This window comes from Melanotaenia boesemani, chromosome 13 (genome assembly GCF_017639745.1).
Source record: "Melanotaenia boesemani isolate fMelBoe1 chromosome 13, fMelBoe1.pri, whole genome shotgun sequence".
Classification (NCBI taxonomy): domain Eukaryota; kingdom Metazoa; phylum Chordata; class Actinopteri; order Atheriniformes; family Melanotaeniidae; genus Melanotaenia; species Melanotaenia boesemani.
In genome coordinates, this window is record NC_055694.1 from 18,224,209 (window position 1) to 18,240,594 (window position 16,386).

General features: G+C 39.4%; 1 protein-coding gene across 1 annotated transcript in view; it reads right to left on the bottom strand.

The window, feature by feature from the left end:
* Window positions 1–16,386, bottom strand: part of noc2l (NOC2-like nucleolar associated transcriptional repressor) — an 18,564-nt gene continuing 2,178 nt past the window's right edge. Inside the window, exons 5-18 of the mRNA XM_042003197.1 lie at window positions 15,909–15,999; window positions 15,401–15,479; window positions 15,158–15,268; window positions 14,949–15,062; window positions 14,536–14,724; window positions 14,008–14,147; window positions 12,830–12,941; window positions 10,151–10,264; window positions 8,574–8,675; window positions 8,197–8,340; window positions 3,966–4,079; window positions 3,630–3,765; window positions 1,776–1,868; window positions 1–313 (exon numbers count right to left, since the gene is read on the bottom strand). Coding sequence (XP_041859131.1) covers window positions 171–313; window positions 1,776–1,868; window positions 3,630–3,765; window positions 3,966–4,079; window positions 8,197–8,340; window positions 8,574–8,675; window positions 10,151–10,264; window positions 12,830–12,941; window positions 14,008–14,147; window positions 14,536–14,724; window positions 14,949–15,062; window positions 15,158–15,268; window positions 15,401–15,479; window positions 15,909–15,999 — 1,682 coding nt within the window. The 3' untranslated portion in view covers window positions 1–170. The remainder of the gene's footprint in view (window positions 314–1,775; window positions 1,869–3,629; window positions 3,766–3,965; window positions 4,080–8,196; window positions 8,341–8,573; window positions 8,676–10,150; window positions 10,265–12,829; window positions 12,942–14,007; window positions 14,148–14,535; window positions 14,725–14,948; window positions 15,063–15,157; window positions 15,269–15,400; window positions 15,480–15,908; window positions 16,000–16,386) is intronic.

Genomic DNA, 16,386 nt, shown 5'->3' on the forward strand with positions numbered 1-16,386 from the left:
GAGTCTTGAACTTGTTTTTAAGTTTCAATGCCATATAAAATTACATGATGACCTCATTTGTGCTGTACATGTAAATCGGTCAAATATTGTATAGCAAAGAGCCAAAAGTCAAAACAAAAAATAGCTGAAGTATGAATATTGTGAGAGAGTGTTGACAAGCTCCATGAAAATCAGTCATCGTCAGACAGCTGAAGGTCTTCCACCACATCCTCATCTCCCTCTGCCAGCTTTATCAGAGCAGCAGAGGACAGGGGCTGAGGAGCAGTGGAGGCCTTTTCATCCCCTTCCTCTTCATCCTCGCCATCATCATCACCTAGGATACAGACAGGAATAAACTTTACACGGTCATGTCAGAAAGCACATAACATTAATTTTTTTACAGTGCAGTACTGTAATCTCTATTAAAAACATTTTACATCAATAGCATTTTTTAACTTTTTTCATTCATTGATTTGTAAACTTGCCTCTATTCATGTGAAAGGTTCTAGTTGGCAAACATAAAAGCAGTAAAAAGGTTAACTAACCTCGCCTACAGAAAAACTACACTTGAACCACTTGTGTGGTCCAGGCTTTTATTCCTTTACTTAATGACATCACTTTGAAGCACATTTGCCTGATGGGATGTGTTCACTTTAAACAAAGAAAGTTGTGTTTGACCAGTCAGAGTAAACTAGGGTTTCTAGGAAGTATCCTTTAAAGAGACAGAAGCTAAAACAGAGTATTTCAGACTATAGTATACTTGAATTAAGAGAGGATAAAGAATTTATTTCTTGAAATTAGTTATGTGTATTTTACTCCCCCCTAACCTTCTTGCTCAGTTTTAACATTGCATTTGATTTTGTGCAGAAGTACCCTGACCTTCTAATCTGAACACTGTCCGTTTGCCGGTATACAAGCATGTCAACACTGGACTTACTTTAAGCTAACTGAATGGTGATTTTGTCAGTTGATGCTGTGGTTATAAAATCACAGCATCAACTGAAAAAATGTTATTAGTGTGCTTTAAACAAGAGAGCCTTAATGAGCTGGTTTTCCATTTTTAGTGCTTCGATTTTATACAATATGGGTTAGACTAAAATAAATTTGCATGCAATTTTAAAAGACCAATTTTGGTCAGACCAATATTTTTATTTCTTCAAATGACAAGTAAATGTGCTTACTGTTGGTCAGATTTATCACTCATTTTGTGGCATTAAAAACTGATATCACAGGACCACTAAAAGTCTTGTTTAAGAAGACATCCTCCATTTTTTCCATAACAAATTTTTTCTGTAAATTTGTAAAGTAATAAAATAAAATGAAAAAGTTTCAGTGACTGAATTACATGTGGAGGATTTCCACACAAATACTGATGTTCTGGTTGCACTTAAACACAAAAATCTAATAGTACCTAAATAAGCCTAATAAATATTTCCATTAACAATTAATCTTTTCCCTTTTTCCACTGCTATTAATAAGATTAGGAATTGTGTCAATTATGTGTCATTTCAATTATTTGTTTAACTTTATCAATTTAAAAACTCTGGACATTCACTTGACAATATGCAACCCAAGATAATCCTCATTTTAGAGCCTATCTTCAAATGACACTTGGCTTATGCTTGAAGCAATTTTAAAACAGGCTTTTATCATTAAAACCAGCCTGCCTACATATGAGATGCACTGACTGCATAGTTTCTCTTTTCCACAACAAATATAAAAAACTGTAAGGAAATCTAAATTGTCTGAAAACTCCTGGTTTGTTTCTGTTTATATACTGATGATTGGATACCGACCTGAATCTCCTTCCTCCATCCCCTCGTCATCACTCAAGTCAGAAGTATCTTCAAAATCATCGTCGTCATCTGATCCAGCGCCGCTCTTCTTACCTGAGAGGAAACAGTGTAAAACATCACACCCCACTGATTTTTGTCTAGTGTTACATTCTTCAGATATTCCTAAGTTTGCACTCGTGCATTGCTGACGTCTTTTAGACTTTGGAGACGTGGATATGTGGGCCAGGTATCAGAGGCAGCTGGAAGTGTCTATTTCCTCCTGAGATGGAACTGAGAGTCGATTACAGGCACCGCTGCTGCTGCACAAACACCCATGACAGTTTACTACTGGCAATTTCAGAAATCTTATGCTCACGGCCTAAATATAGCAAATGGAGATAGCAGGCAGGTTCCAGAGCTGCAATGATGATGGCAGAGTTGGTGTGTGCCTGCTGGTGTGTGTTTGTGTGTGCTAAAGAGAAGTTGGGAGTTTGTCTGAACTTGTGTTATGCTATCCTTGGAGTAGTGCGAAAGAGTGTGTGTGTGTTGCATAGCCAAAGGGACAACTGGGGTCCACAGGCTTTGAAGTTGAGACGCGATGAGAGGCTGACGGTGTGATGGAGAGAGGCAAAGCAGAGCTACTTCCTGTGTGCAACACTAACACACACACAGTTTACAGTTAAGTGCACATGCACACACACAAAGAAGTAAACAGCATCTATTAAAACATCGGGTACTTCTCCTCCCATCTGAATTTAAGACAACAAACATTTTCTCGCAGCTTACACTCTTTGTAGCTCACACGGTACGAGCAGATTTTAGCTGTGCCTCTGAGGTTGCTCCTAAATGACCTAGATGACTTATTACCACCACATGGACACCACAAACATATACTCATCAATCTAAATCAGTGCCCTCCTCCTCTTAGACTCCCCCTCTTTCCGAGAGCGTGTGAGACCACAAACAGCTTTGGTGAGCTGTGCAAAAGCTTTAGGCTCTACAGGACTAGTTGACGAGATGGTGGCTGTGCATTTGTGCATCATCTTTGTGATGTGTGTATGTGGGTGTGGGAGAGAAAATGCGGGGGGCGCTAGTTGAAGCCCACAGAGCCAGAAAGAGGAAACAAAAAAAAAAAAAAAAAAAAAAAAAAAAAAATGGAGAGGAGTAGGAGCGGCCACCTCTGGCTGTTCCAGTGAGCTGGTTTGAATTAGGAACCCCCGCTGGGATCCAAGCCTGTACTTCCTGTTGGGGGGGGTTTCAGCTTGTGTGCGTGAGCATTATGGGTGGAGGAAAGACGAACGAAAGATGTGGAGGGCGGGGGAGCCGCTTGCCGGCAGCTGCCCATCCGTTTGTGGGGACTCTCCCTACAATGAAGTCCAGATGCATTAAAAAAAAATCCCCCTGCCGCCTACTTCTTTCCTCTGTGGCCTTGGAGCTTTTTTTGTCCGAGCGTAGAGCTATGAAAGAGAGGCTGCAGCTACCTATGACCTGTGGATGACCCTGAGTGGACGAGACAGGTAGAATTTAAAGGATGAGCTGGTTCCTTTTGCTGGGCAGTGAACCAAACTGTCTGATAAGGAGAGATTTTTTGTTTTAGTTTCACTTGGGATTTAATTTTAATTTCCAGACACCCCCAGAATGTATGTTTGTAATATCAGGGCCTCGTGGCAATTGAGCTGCAGGTGATTTGCCTCATGAAGCCAAAACATTAAGGCAGTGAGCTGCACACACACTCACAAAGTTTTAACTTTACTTTTAGCCTGGTGTGACAGAATACAGCCCCCTGGAGGCCAGAATGGGTAGTATATATGAAGCTGTTATATCTATATTCAGTTTCAAAGCCTGGGGAAAACCTGTATGCCAGAGTTCACTTGCCTTTGATTTTGAGTCCTGTGTCATCTTCATCTGAGTCACTGTCAGACTGGAAAAGATCCTTAAACTCCTTCTTGTCCTCCTCCTTCTTTTCTTGAACCTTCTTTCGTTTGATCTCAGGCAGATTTAGATCCTCCATCTTATCAAAACAACACAAACTTACTTTCATGACTTCTGTGTTGATCATGAATTAACCATCCTGCTAGTAAAATGTGGAGCATGACTGCTTTGTTATTAATGTAAAAGAACAATTCTGGTAGGAAATGTTAACATTTTTACCAGAAGTGATTAATGATGAGTGAGATGAAAGATGGTGTGTTTCATCAGTCAGATAATTACCCTTTCTTTCCCAGATATCTCCAGCTGGATCTCCTTCTCCCTCAGCTTTTTCCACTGGCTGTAATACCTGCTGAGCGGAGTTCCCTCCTCCTGGGTCTGCTTCTCCCAGGCCGCCTGACAGAACACAGATGTAGAAGTTATGTGGAGGTGTGGACAGGTTTCTATTAGATTTAATAACAAGGATTTCACACAATCTTTTAAACCTTTCAGCAGGTTTATTTGGGCTCTAAAATCATCCAAATAAATGTGGCTTTCAACAGCACATCAAGCAAAAAGAGAAAAATTGATGATGGGAGTCAAAAGATACAGAAGACAAACAGATTGAAGAAGCCTGAAAGAAGAGATCTTCTACAGCCCCTAAAGGTCTGTGAGGATGATATTGATTAGGTCCAATCACATTATCCGACCGACAAATCCAATAGACCAAACAGACCACGGCCTCCTGCACCCGTTAGCTTTACACATATATCACAATTTGCTGTGCAGCTATTAAGATGGCTGACACCCCCCCCCCCCCCCTCACGCACACACACACACACACACACACACACACACACACAAACACAGAGAAACCATAACAAAAAAAAACAAAAACAAGGGACTGTCTTTACCCTTTAAATTCAGTCTAAGGCAAAAGAAGATACTTCCATCAACAGATGAAAGAGTGCCAAATGAAACCAGAGCATGACCTCGGTATAAACGGGGCATCATTAATTAGGCTTGCTCTCAGCTTGGGTGACATGTCAGCAGGAGTCTGGTGGCTGGAGGGGGGCCGTGGCCTTTCCACAGCGGCAGCAGAGGGGCCGTCCTGTCTCCCTCGCCTGCAGTGACACCTCTAATGCTGCCCCGATGAGAGGGAGTCAGTGCCATGGCGACAGCAACAACCTCCGAGCAGAGAGCCGAGGCGACAGACGTTGGCACGCTGCCGTCTGAACTGTTGCGCTTTTACACACACACACACACACACACATCTGCCATTCACATTAATTTAATCCTTAAACGATATTAAATATCAAACACTACATGTAAAGTCAAGGTGCATAAAAAAAAAAAAAGTGTGGGGACAGGTAACATAATAAGAGGCCAATAGAGGCCCACACACACACACACACACACACACACACACACACACACACACACACACACACATACACTAATAGCTACTCATTAAGAGAGCATTGCCTCTGGTTCAAAAGCCTTTCAGAGCTTCAAATAAGCACAAGGCCCTTCTTAGCCCAGCTCAGAGTTTAGACAGTGAACTGTCTACCATTAACAGTTGTGCCTGCAGCACCTTCCCTAACAGGACTACAGCCCCAAGGAGAAATTTCAGGTTTTAGTATTTGCAATTCAGTAAAAAGTATTATTGTAAGGATCCTTCACCTCCAATTTGGCTCACGCTCTCCCAGTTCACTCCTTATTAAAGCACCTGGGTCAAGTCTAGCTTAGACAACAAGATCTTCAGTGTTGTCATATTGGTGTGTTGTCCACACTACGCAGCTGGTCTGCAACAGGATGGAGGTCACACAGTCCAAGATGTGCGAGACAAACTCCTGACTTGCCTAATTCATCTTTATCGAGTTACTCAAGCCGTCACGCAAACAAGTCTCTCTCTGGTCATGACCGTGACACCATGAGACAAAGTTTCAAATCTGTCTTCTTCTTGCAAACTGGAAACACCATATATGTATGCTCTATATTCTTTATGTTTCTCTCTTGGTTTCTCCATACTGTTATCCCCTGACCCGGTCTCTTGGCTCACTTAATATCAAACAGGATAGGTATTCAGTCTGGGGACCGGGATGTCTCTGCAAGCCTGTTAAATAAGGTCTTTGAATCGTTCAAATACAGTGATGGATAACTGCCAATCGAACATCTGCTTTCCTTCAGATCTGGACCATTTCTCTGCAACCTCCAACATTTGTATTCCAAGTGAAAATTGGTCTTAAAATGTAGTAGTTTGAACTATGCTTAATATAGCTTTTCAGCAATTTGTTACGGTGATGAATCAAAAGAATCTCCTCTACAAAGAGTTTTGTTCGGGCACTGAAATGTTGCTCTTCAGCTTCTCAACTTCCTTATTGTTTTTCAGAACCTGTATTGTTACTGAAATGACAGCAGGAGAGCGTAGGATAGACATGTACAGAACATTAATATGACAATGTTTGTATTTCTAATTAGTTCACTCCATCAAAACCATTGCATCCAATGATTATCTTTGCCCTGCTGCTGGACCTCTCTGCTTTTTTTGTAGCTGTGTGCAAATATTCAAATAAGACACTGACTATTAGTTAGCAAGTTATGACTGAAGACAGTAATCATGCTTTCCAGCTAATTTCAGAATACGTTTTCCAAAGGAATTTTCACCGGAATGACCTCATTTGTTCGAACGAAGAACTTGTAAGTTGCAGATGACTCTGAGATTCCAAATTTAAATATGGCTATAGTCAGTACCAACTCTAGTTCACTGTTGTCTTTATTAAATTTCTTCTAATATGTTTTGTGTCCAGTAAGTTTTGAGTGTAATGAACACTGAGCTGTTATTAATAATTATGTTAAGGTAGGGTTGTTTGTAGAACGTAGCATCAATGGTTTATTAATCTTTATGACTAAAATTAACTGCTGTTCTCATGGAGCACATTTTTACAACCGGTTTGTGATTTTCTAATTGCATGATTGTAGATGCTCACATATTAGCTGTTTTGGACATGTCTATTTTTTCAGAGTTGGTGCAGCGGGAAGGCAAACCACCTGGTAATGACGTCTCTTACTCTCGGGATCTCAGAATTACGAGTCAACTGGAATGCACCATAACAAGATCACTAATAACTAAAAAATGTCCCACGAGTGTGGTTCAGTAAACAAAAGACATCAATAACATGGACCAGCTGCGTCAAGTTGACCGAGTTGAATGTACTATAATCATAAATGCCCCTCACAGCTGGCACCATTTAACCACAAACTGGCAAAGTGACAATAATCTGCTCCTAAGCTGCTCTAATTTATTAATAAAAAGAGAAAAATGGTGAGATTTGCCAGTATACTTAATTTGAGTTTTGTCTTTTGTGGATACTTAAACCCTTTTTATTTTTTCAACTGAATACTAAAAATACAAACGTATTAGTTTTAAGCTTAGATCGGAAAGTTTTCAGTTTACCAACAGTTGTGAGTAAATGAGTAACACTAATCTAAGTATTAAATCTGTAATATTTCAACATACAATGATGAGGGCTTTTGATGTCTATCTGTTCTCTGTCTGCACAGCATGCAGCGTTTTCAGAGAATTAACTTCTGAAGTAACACGTGTCTCAACATAGCAGGCAGTCTGAAGCCTTTTAAATGTGCCAAATGGCACAATACAGGAGGTAAGTGGTTTATAAGGTGAATTAATAAAATCACACTGCAGCTAAATAAGCTGAAATTAAAAAACTGAGTGTGATGGGAGCCATGTTCAAGGAAAATTAAATTAAGAATTAAAAAATACTTAATTAGTCCCCAAAGGGAAATTATAATGTTGTAGTAGGGCTTTCCTTTAAAATTAGGGAGGGGGGATGATACATCAGGAAAAAAGTCAGGTAAAAACTGTAATACTGCACCCTAGATATAATTAAAGCTTGTTGGTACCAGATGTCTTGTGGGCAGCACATGACAAATAAATATGTATTTTACTCGGTCTCACTTCCAAGTACCCACACATGTTAAACGCCAGTGGAAAGTTAAGAATTTAAACATCTGAATTATGTGTATACCATTTCAGGCTACAATCATAACTGTAAATTCAGTCCTGTAACAGTCCTGTTACATTAACATGAATTGGGTAAAATAGTTTGTCCTCAACAAGTCTTACCCATAAAAAAAAAAAAAAAAAAACTGTTTTAGGCAAAATTGAAGGATTTCAAGGGGTTAATTTAAAAATCTAAATTAAATCCATAATTGAAGAACAGATTAAGCCATCCCAAATTTCTGCAACACATTGAAATCTAGTCTAGTCTTTTTCCCATCTGGTGTTGGTAAAATGACCTGAACACTTCAGTTAGGTATGAAGGTTTAATTTCACCAGAGACTTCCACAAACTCACAGCACTTTCACATATTTTTATTATCTTTGGCTTACCTCTGCAAATGAGGAACACTTTCCTCTTTATAATCCTTATTTCCTAACTTTAAAATGCACAAAGATTAAAGAATTATTGGTAATGCAGCTTCTGTCTTTCACACCATCTCCCGACACTCACCACAGCGGCAGCATCAGCCACTCCAAAGGCGGCCTTCTGTCTACGTCCTGTGATGTAGCTGCTGTTCTCCTGTATCTTCTCCAACAGCTGGCGCATAGGCTTGGAGTAATTGGCCACTTTGCACTCCTTAAGGAACGCTTTAAGCTGCATGGGCATAAGAAGGAGCATGAATGGGGGAAAGGAACCTGTCCATCCAATAGATACATTCCAGTGGAGGGTTTGTGGTTGTTTTCTCTGAGTTAAGTAGATTCAGACTCACAGGTCCTGAAATCATCTACACACATCATAAACTCTGGTATTGATTGAATAATTCACTTTGCATTTGTCTTAATTTTGTACACAAGTCAAAAAAAAGAAAGAAAGAAAAGTGGAAATACTTGAATGATGGTGGGCAGGGCAAGTTCGGGGAAGCCGATGGTGCTGGCCTGAGTGTGGAAGTATTCCAGTATCAGGTCGTACAGCTGGTCAATCAACCCATCCTTAAAAAGAAAAACAACTTGAAACTGAGCAGCAAAATTCACACTTTACACAAACGAAAAATTCAGCTGATGATATTATCAACTTTACACCTATGAAGTGTTCGGCGCTCCAATTCTAACAGCAGCAATTGTGTCCACTGATCAGCCACTGCTGAATGCATAGACTAGTCAGTCTGAAAAATCATAGAAGCTAACAAACATCCACCTGATACTAGACTGAAAGAACAGCAAAAAAAAAAAAAAAAAAAAAAGAAGAAAAGCAATATTGCAGCTCAGCTAAAATCTGATTAGATTCAGCATTTGGAAGACTACAATTAGCTGAGTCTTGGAAAGAAGTGATTCATTGACCACTGTGCAGACTACACACTCAAAATTACACCTGAATACAACAAGCTGCAGATATAAAACTGAAAAGTATTTCAAGACAACATTTCAAACCTTGCATCTTTATCCAAAAACAAAACAAAAAAGGAAAACTGAGCTGCACAATTACACAACTGAGATCTCGTTTTAAAGGAATACCAACCAGGAACTGACCTTGTGTTTTACTTTAACACCAAAATACATAGAGGAGGCCCCTTGATACCAATGAGAATTAAGCTTTAAAAGCGGCATTAGAAAAGCCATTTTTTTAAACATTTTTGGACCAACACATTTTCACATTCAGGCAAACGAGGTTGTTGCGTCTTTAAGAGGCAGCTGCCCAGGTGACAGCAGTTTACACAGTACTAGCGAGCGGAGTGTGGGGGATAATCCCAGAGATCCGTCCTGCAATCCTCTTGGCTACAGCACTGACTGTGGCGACTCAGGGACAGTTATAGAGCCCTGACAAGGGGCTGTGAGAGCTGCCCTCAATCCCCTTATTCACAAACACAAGCTGAGTGAGCCACTCATCTGATCAGCTGCTTCTTCTAAATGCAGCAAAGAAGCAGCCACAAACACCCATGTTTTCCCAGATGATCACAGTAGAAGCCCATTTATGCTCGATGCAGAAGACGAACACGCAGACAGACGGACACTTTCTTCCATCTCGTATCGTTTACGTTTGGTACCTTTTCGGTGCCCTTGTGGATGAGTCCCTTGACGCAGCAAATGAGCAATACCAGTGGAAACAGTGGGGACAGTGTTGAGCAGTATAGCCAACATGCAACCAGAGAATAGGAAGAGGAGGAAGAAGAAGACATGGGCAACATGGCCGGAGCTTTTGAAGAAAGGCTGTGTGAGTGTGTCAGGTGTGTTGGGACGTTGCAAACAACTTTACAGTGGTGCATTACTGCCACCAACCAGAGTCTGAGACTGACATCACAAAGCGGAAGTGAACTCTGAACTCAGCACAGCCCACTAGTGGATGGATTGACTTCACCATGGCAACATAAAAGACACATGGATGTATTAAGGCGGTGACATATGAGAACGTTTGAAATAGGCATACCCATTTGCTTTTTAAGTGAGCACAAATGGGCCTTTAGGTTTACCTTGTAGGCTTTCTCCATTAGGTTGATTTTGTTCAGCTTCAGGATGACTGCAAAGTTGATGGGTTTCTTACTCATCCGGCCAGGTTTTTTGTTGAAGTCCACCTCCTGGAAGATCTATAAAAGAGGCATAAAGTATAAACAAAGAGCTCTGATTTTAGTGGTACAAAAAAAGGCAACAAATACATTTTCAGAAAGCAGAATTCTCAAAGTCAGCATAAAAGTTAAATTAACATTTTATTTACTTACAGTTTCTTATCACTGTTTAAGTTGAGGATTTAAAGAAATGCTTCTTTTTTTTCTTAAAAAAATAATAATTAAAAACACCCAACAAAACTGGGTTAAGCAATTAGACTTCAGTCCGGCTATTTTTTTTTTAACTTGACCCCTTGTCTCGGGATACATGTACAGGAAAGAAATCAACCTGCTAACCAAATGTTAAGTCCAGCGCACAAATAGTGTACTGGAAAAAAACAGCCAAGACACTCTGCTTCCTTTAACGTACTCTGAAGGAGATCATGGTACAGACAACTTTAAGTTATCTGAATGGTGATTTGATAAAATCAGGATTCAATAAGAGCAAACTGAGAGTCTAGAAATACTTTAAATGACTGTGAGTGGATCAAATGCTTTTCAATCAGTTTCTGAATCATTTAGCCATCTGATAAAGGAAACAAAAATATTACTGTATTACTTTGTTATTTTAAATAAATGTTTTATTGTTGTTTTTCCTTTGCAACATACAAGTAGGACTTATGACACCAAAACTGCATCATCTATTAAACAATTATTTGTTTTTCTCTTGTACCATGTCAATGTGCTGACTGAAGGAGTTTATAAAAAGGTTAAAATGGTTTACAAATTTTCAAACCAGTCCTTAACTACAAGCTATGCAATTTATACGCTTCTTGATCAAAAATCAAATAGAAATACACTGGAAGCTGCATTTTGCATACATTAGATATATTCCTTTTCTTTTTAAACAAGGTTGTCTGAAGTACTTATGAGCAGTCAATGTCTTACCTGCTTCATCGATAAGAAGCAGGGTGAAATTCAAGCTAACAGCTACTCAGAATGGGATGAGCAGAAGAGTCAATCTTTGCCTTCTAACACAACTCGAAATTCATAAACTTATAGCAGCTTTTGTGTCAACTGCTTTTTGTTGTGTTTTTGCACCCTCATTTCTAAACCAAAGAACACATTTGTGAATGTAATGTGTTGCTACAGATCAATTATTGTTTATACAAAAGCAATACATTAATGAAGCAGCATGAACATTCTTTGTTGTTCATCGATTTCTAATATGTACTTCATGTAAACCCATATTATATGAAACAAAACAGGCCCTTACATACATAAATACAAATCATCACTTTTTCACCAGAGATATTACAGCCCCAGACAACCTCATTTGCTGCATGTTGACTGTATTTTGACAATTACCACAAAGAAAAAGTGTTACCAAGACAAAACATTTCTATCTTTTACTGTGAAAGCACATTTTAGCCAATGTGAGGGCCATTTGTCTGAATGCTTTAGCTTCACATCTGCCCACAGTGTGCAAGTGAAATTCTGTTTTGTATTTGTGTATTGAGCTATTTCTGAATCCCTCTATCTCTGTGTGTGTGTGTGTGTGTGGTCGTTAATGTTCTCTGTGTGTGCAATAGAGCAACGCTCCTGGCCGGTGCTGTCTGTACAAACATAGGATGTGGTGGCGGTCTGCGGGGGAGCCAGGGGGAAGTGGGAAAGCACGGGCCAATCCTGTTGCGCTTGCACACACAAACACAGCACAGCTACTGAAGCAGGAAGCTCCAAATCATACACCCCCCTCGGAGATACGAGAACACACACAGGCACAGACATGCAGGAGGAAAGGGGGCTGCTTCTGCTGCTCTAATTAAAACAGTAGCAGCGTACCTCAGCCTGCCTTTAACAAGGGGAACAGTAAGAGAGAAAAAACACAGGAAGTACTGTGCGTCACAAATAAACACAGCTTGCTGTTGGGGGATGGGGAGGGGGCTCCAAGAGTGCATATGTAAAGGGGGGTGGGAGGTGTGTAGTGGGCCAAAGGCAGAGAGGATGTGGTCTCCACTGCGTGTTAGGACCAGAGTGAAAACCACAACTGTGCCTTTATCGCGTGGGTCAAACTGCAGTAAGCACACACAAACAGCCCTCCACTGACCACTCCCAGTGGGCTGAGCTTGATGCTGCTGCCAGCACACCACTCTCCTCCTGAAAACCACAACAAAGCCTCAGCATGAGCAAACACTTGCACACTTTTATACAAAAGACGCACAAGCACATACAGCCATGTGCCTAACACCTGAGCTGGAGAAATGCTGTCAGTTGGTGACCTGTGATTGGTCTGATAACAAAAGGTGGCTCCACTCTTCTATGTTTCCTTCTGAGCTCCTTCAGTTGTGGCCGTTGAGACCAAAATGCATTTCACACACCACTGATGTTTTTCCACGGCAAACCACTGACGGAACATTTCATCACATCCACCTTTTCATCGTTTCCATCTGTGACAGAAACCAACTGGCTGTTGTTGATTCTAGCTGGTTGTAAACTATCTGATGACTTGAGGTTGAGTTTTGGTTCGAGCTCGGTTCAACTCTCTTTAAGCGGTGCTGACCTGACAAGCTCTGCGCGGTGGTTACTGGAGTTGAGGTGAGGTCTTACCTCTAATAGGAAAGGCAGAACAGGTACAAAAGTGTTGGTGCTGCTAGAGAGCAGGGTGATAGCTCTGCAGCAGTGCATCCTCAGAGGGTAATATCTTGATGTAGGTACCAGCCTGAAAGGAAAAACAGTGGTCAGTGTCTCCACCTTCTGTTGATAAAATGTATGGCTGTCTGGTGGATTCACACAAATGATACAGTCTTATAATACAGATGAGGGAAAGTAAATGCCAGCAAGGTTAAAAATTTTATAAAAGTATGAATTAATGACTAATTTAGACTATTATTACAAATTCTACCAACTTCATACAACATGGTCTAAAAGGTGTTCCTCTGCAGACATACAGTTAAAAAAATACCAATTAAATCCAAATTCTACTTATTTTAAATAATAATTTGCAAGTTTAATTACCAAAGCAAAAAGTGCACTGGAGCTGTAGTCTTTGCTTATATTAAAGTATCTTTATTAGTCTCACTCGGGAAAAATTGGTCTTGGACAGAGGATTTTGCTGCACCGACAACACAAATGCATACACATCCATATCACTAAACAATATCCATTAAAAATAAATAAATATGTTAAAAAAATGCTTTGCAATTATAATTTTATATTAGTTGAACATTTTTAAGATAATTTTATTTACTCCATGTATTTCAAACGTTATAATCATTATTAATTTTTTTTATCACTTGTCAGTTGGTGTGTTTTCTTGTGAAACTGTCAATGTTTGGACTCAAAGTATCCCCGTTTAAAAAAAAAATAGATTAGCCAGCAAGGTTTTCTGATGTACAGTATCTCACTGAAGTGAGTACACCCTTCACATTTTTGCTAATATTTCATTATATCTTTTCAGGGGATAACACTATAGAAATTAAACTTTGACATACAGAATATCGAAGTTTAGTTTTTATAGTTTGGTGTCCTGTATATCAAAGTTTCATTTCTATAGTGTTGTCCCATGAAAAGATATAACGAAATATTTGCAAAAATGCGAGGGGTGTACTCACTTCTGTGAGATACTGTATATAAAAAACTAATGTTAATTTCTTTTATTTATTTATTCTTTAAACAAATATAATATCCTTTATCTTCTGGACAATGAAGCAATCTGGAGGTTTTACTGTTTTATTGAGCATCTGACCAAACATACTGAAAGTGAAATAATACAAGACTCTACTCACTTGATGGTACCAATAATGACTTGGCAAAGTGGATAGATGAGCGGTTGAAGAACATCACTGGGGTGCAAAGTGCTCAGGACCCGACACCACAGGTACAGGCAGTGAATATACTGCCAATTATACACCGACTGATAGGTTTCCTAGCAACAATAAAAGAAAAATATCAGAAGATCAAGCTGGTGTGCTGAACATTTAAATATACCAGATAAGCTCTAAGTTGTCTTTTACCAGCATTCAGTCTATATGTTCAATTACTTTTTTAGGAGATTCAGACATTTCAAATCAGACACTTTTTTTCCTTCAAGGGAAAATCTCAGAGTTGGTAAAAACACCATATCATATAAATCTAATGAAATTCTCAGTTTTTTGCACAAGCATCAATAAAGCACATTTGTATATAAAAATCTAAACGGCAAAAAGCTATACCAGCAATCCGACCCGTCATTTAGCAGAGAACTCTGCTACTACTGGATGCTTTAGGTTGTGAGAGACGAGTTCGTTAAGCACACACAGAGTAAACAAACCAACCTTTTTCTTCATGGTCATGGCGTTTCTCAGGTGTATGGCCAGTTGTCGGATGTAGATGAAAGCATGCTGATAGGTAGTCTGTGTGTCCAGGGCATACATTTCTGTTAGAGTTCTCTGCATGAAGTTGATCATGGGAAGCACGTTGGGAGACGTGAACTTGCAGTTTTGGACATAAGAAATGTACATTTGCTGCAAAAAGGAAGAGAATTGACAAAAGAATTAGAGTGCTGCAGGGAGAGCTAAGTCAGCGCTGGTTGTAGAAACTAAATGTGGCCTCAACGGTCCATCAAATAAAAAAGGTAACTTAATTTGTTTTTAGCTTCTGTTTTTATTTTAACCTGACATTAAGATTTCCTTTTTCAGTCTACTTGGCAGCCATGTTTACCTTTGTGTGCCTCCGTTATGCTGCTTACCTTAAGAACAGGGTTAAGATTAGTTTCCTGTTTGTGTCTGCAAATTTTGTTGAGGGCCAGGAAGGCAAGAACCCGATTCGTCTCCTCCCCTGTGCTCCACTGCTTCATTAGTTGCTAGACACAAAAATAACACAATAATAAAGAACCACTCTTTAAATCACCACTTCTACATGAACAGATTAAAAAAATCTTATTCAGTCAAGCCTTACTTTAATGAGGTGACGACACTGTTTGGGTAGACAAAGGTAATAAGATATGAGCTGGTTGGCGTGCTGCAGGACTGCACTGATGACTGTTGCTTCTGTTAGACAGGATAACAGCTACAGGTGGAGGAGAGGAAGAAAATCAAGAGAACTATGGATGTTCAGCTCTTTAAAATGATCAGTCTGTCAAAGAAAAAGATATATTTAAAGTACATTATCATAAACATACATAAAGATCACAAAGCAAACCTGAACTACTCCACTGAGATACATCTTGATATCAGTCTGATTCCTCTGCCATTTTGGACTAGATGAAGGGAGAACCAGCCTTTCAATGACATGCAGAAAAAACAAAGTTATTGGCTGAAGACCTGTTCCACTGCTGTACTGAGATTAGCAACAAAACATGATATCAGCACGTTTCAACACTTACATCCCCCTACAGTACTCGCACACATGCACCCAACCCTCTACAGCCACACACACTGAAGAGTCACACCTTCTCAGACAAACACACACTGCTGCACTAGGATTCGCTTTATCCACCCTGTAAATATTACTGTCTGCTGTGAATTTGTTTTCTGTAAATACAGAGGTGTTCTTATATCCTTTATATCTTTATTTTTTTACTTATGTCCACCTGTTATATTTCTATTTTCTTATTTATATGTGCATAAGCTGATAGACTCCTCAAAATTTGGTTATGCTTGCATAACGACAAAGATCTTCAATCTTGAATGTATTGCTGACTTCTTACTTCTTTTGGTCTTTATCTTGCTTCAGGTTGAGCAGCCTCTGCAGGGCCGCGTGAATATCTTTGATACAGAACAGGACCAAAGCATTGAACACTGCAGAGACAACAGAAAACAAAACATTCAGCTAGAGGATATCTTTTCAGCCATTATAAAATGGGCACGTTTAAATTTATCAACAAAATCTTTTAAGCTTTTAAGTTAAAGCTTAAATTTTTCCTTTGGCATCAAAGTATTTATCCATCTTGTCTATCTAAAGCTAAAGTCACATTTCAGGCCAGAATTATAATCAGATTTGCTCATTTTTGTCTTAGATATGGTCTTAAGTTACAATAACAAGAAAATAATATTAGGATTTTTATTATCAGAGGATTAATAATTTCATCTATTTGTGCAGTGGGTCCTTCACCAGAGGTGAATGGCCATTTTAACACCACCATAAAGGGCATGTAGAAGAAGAAAACTGCTCAGAGGGTTAGAAAG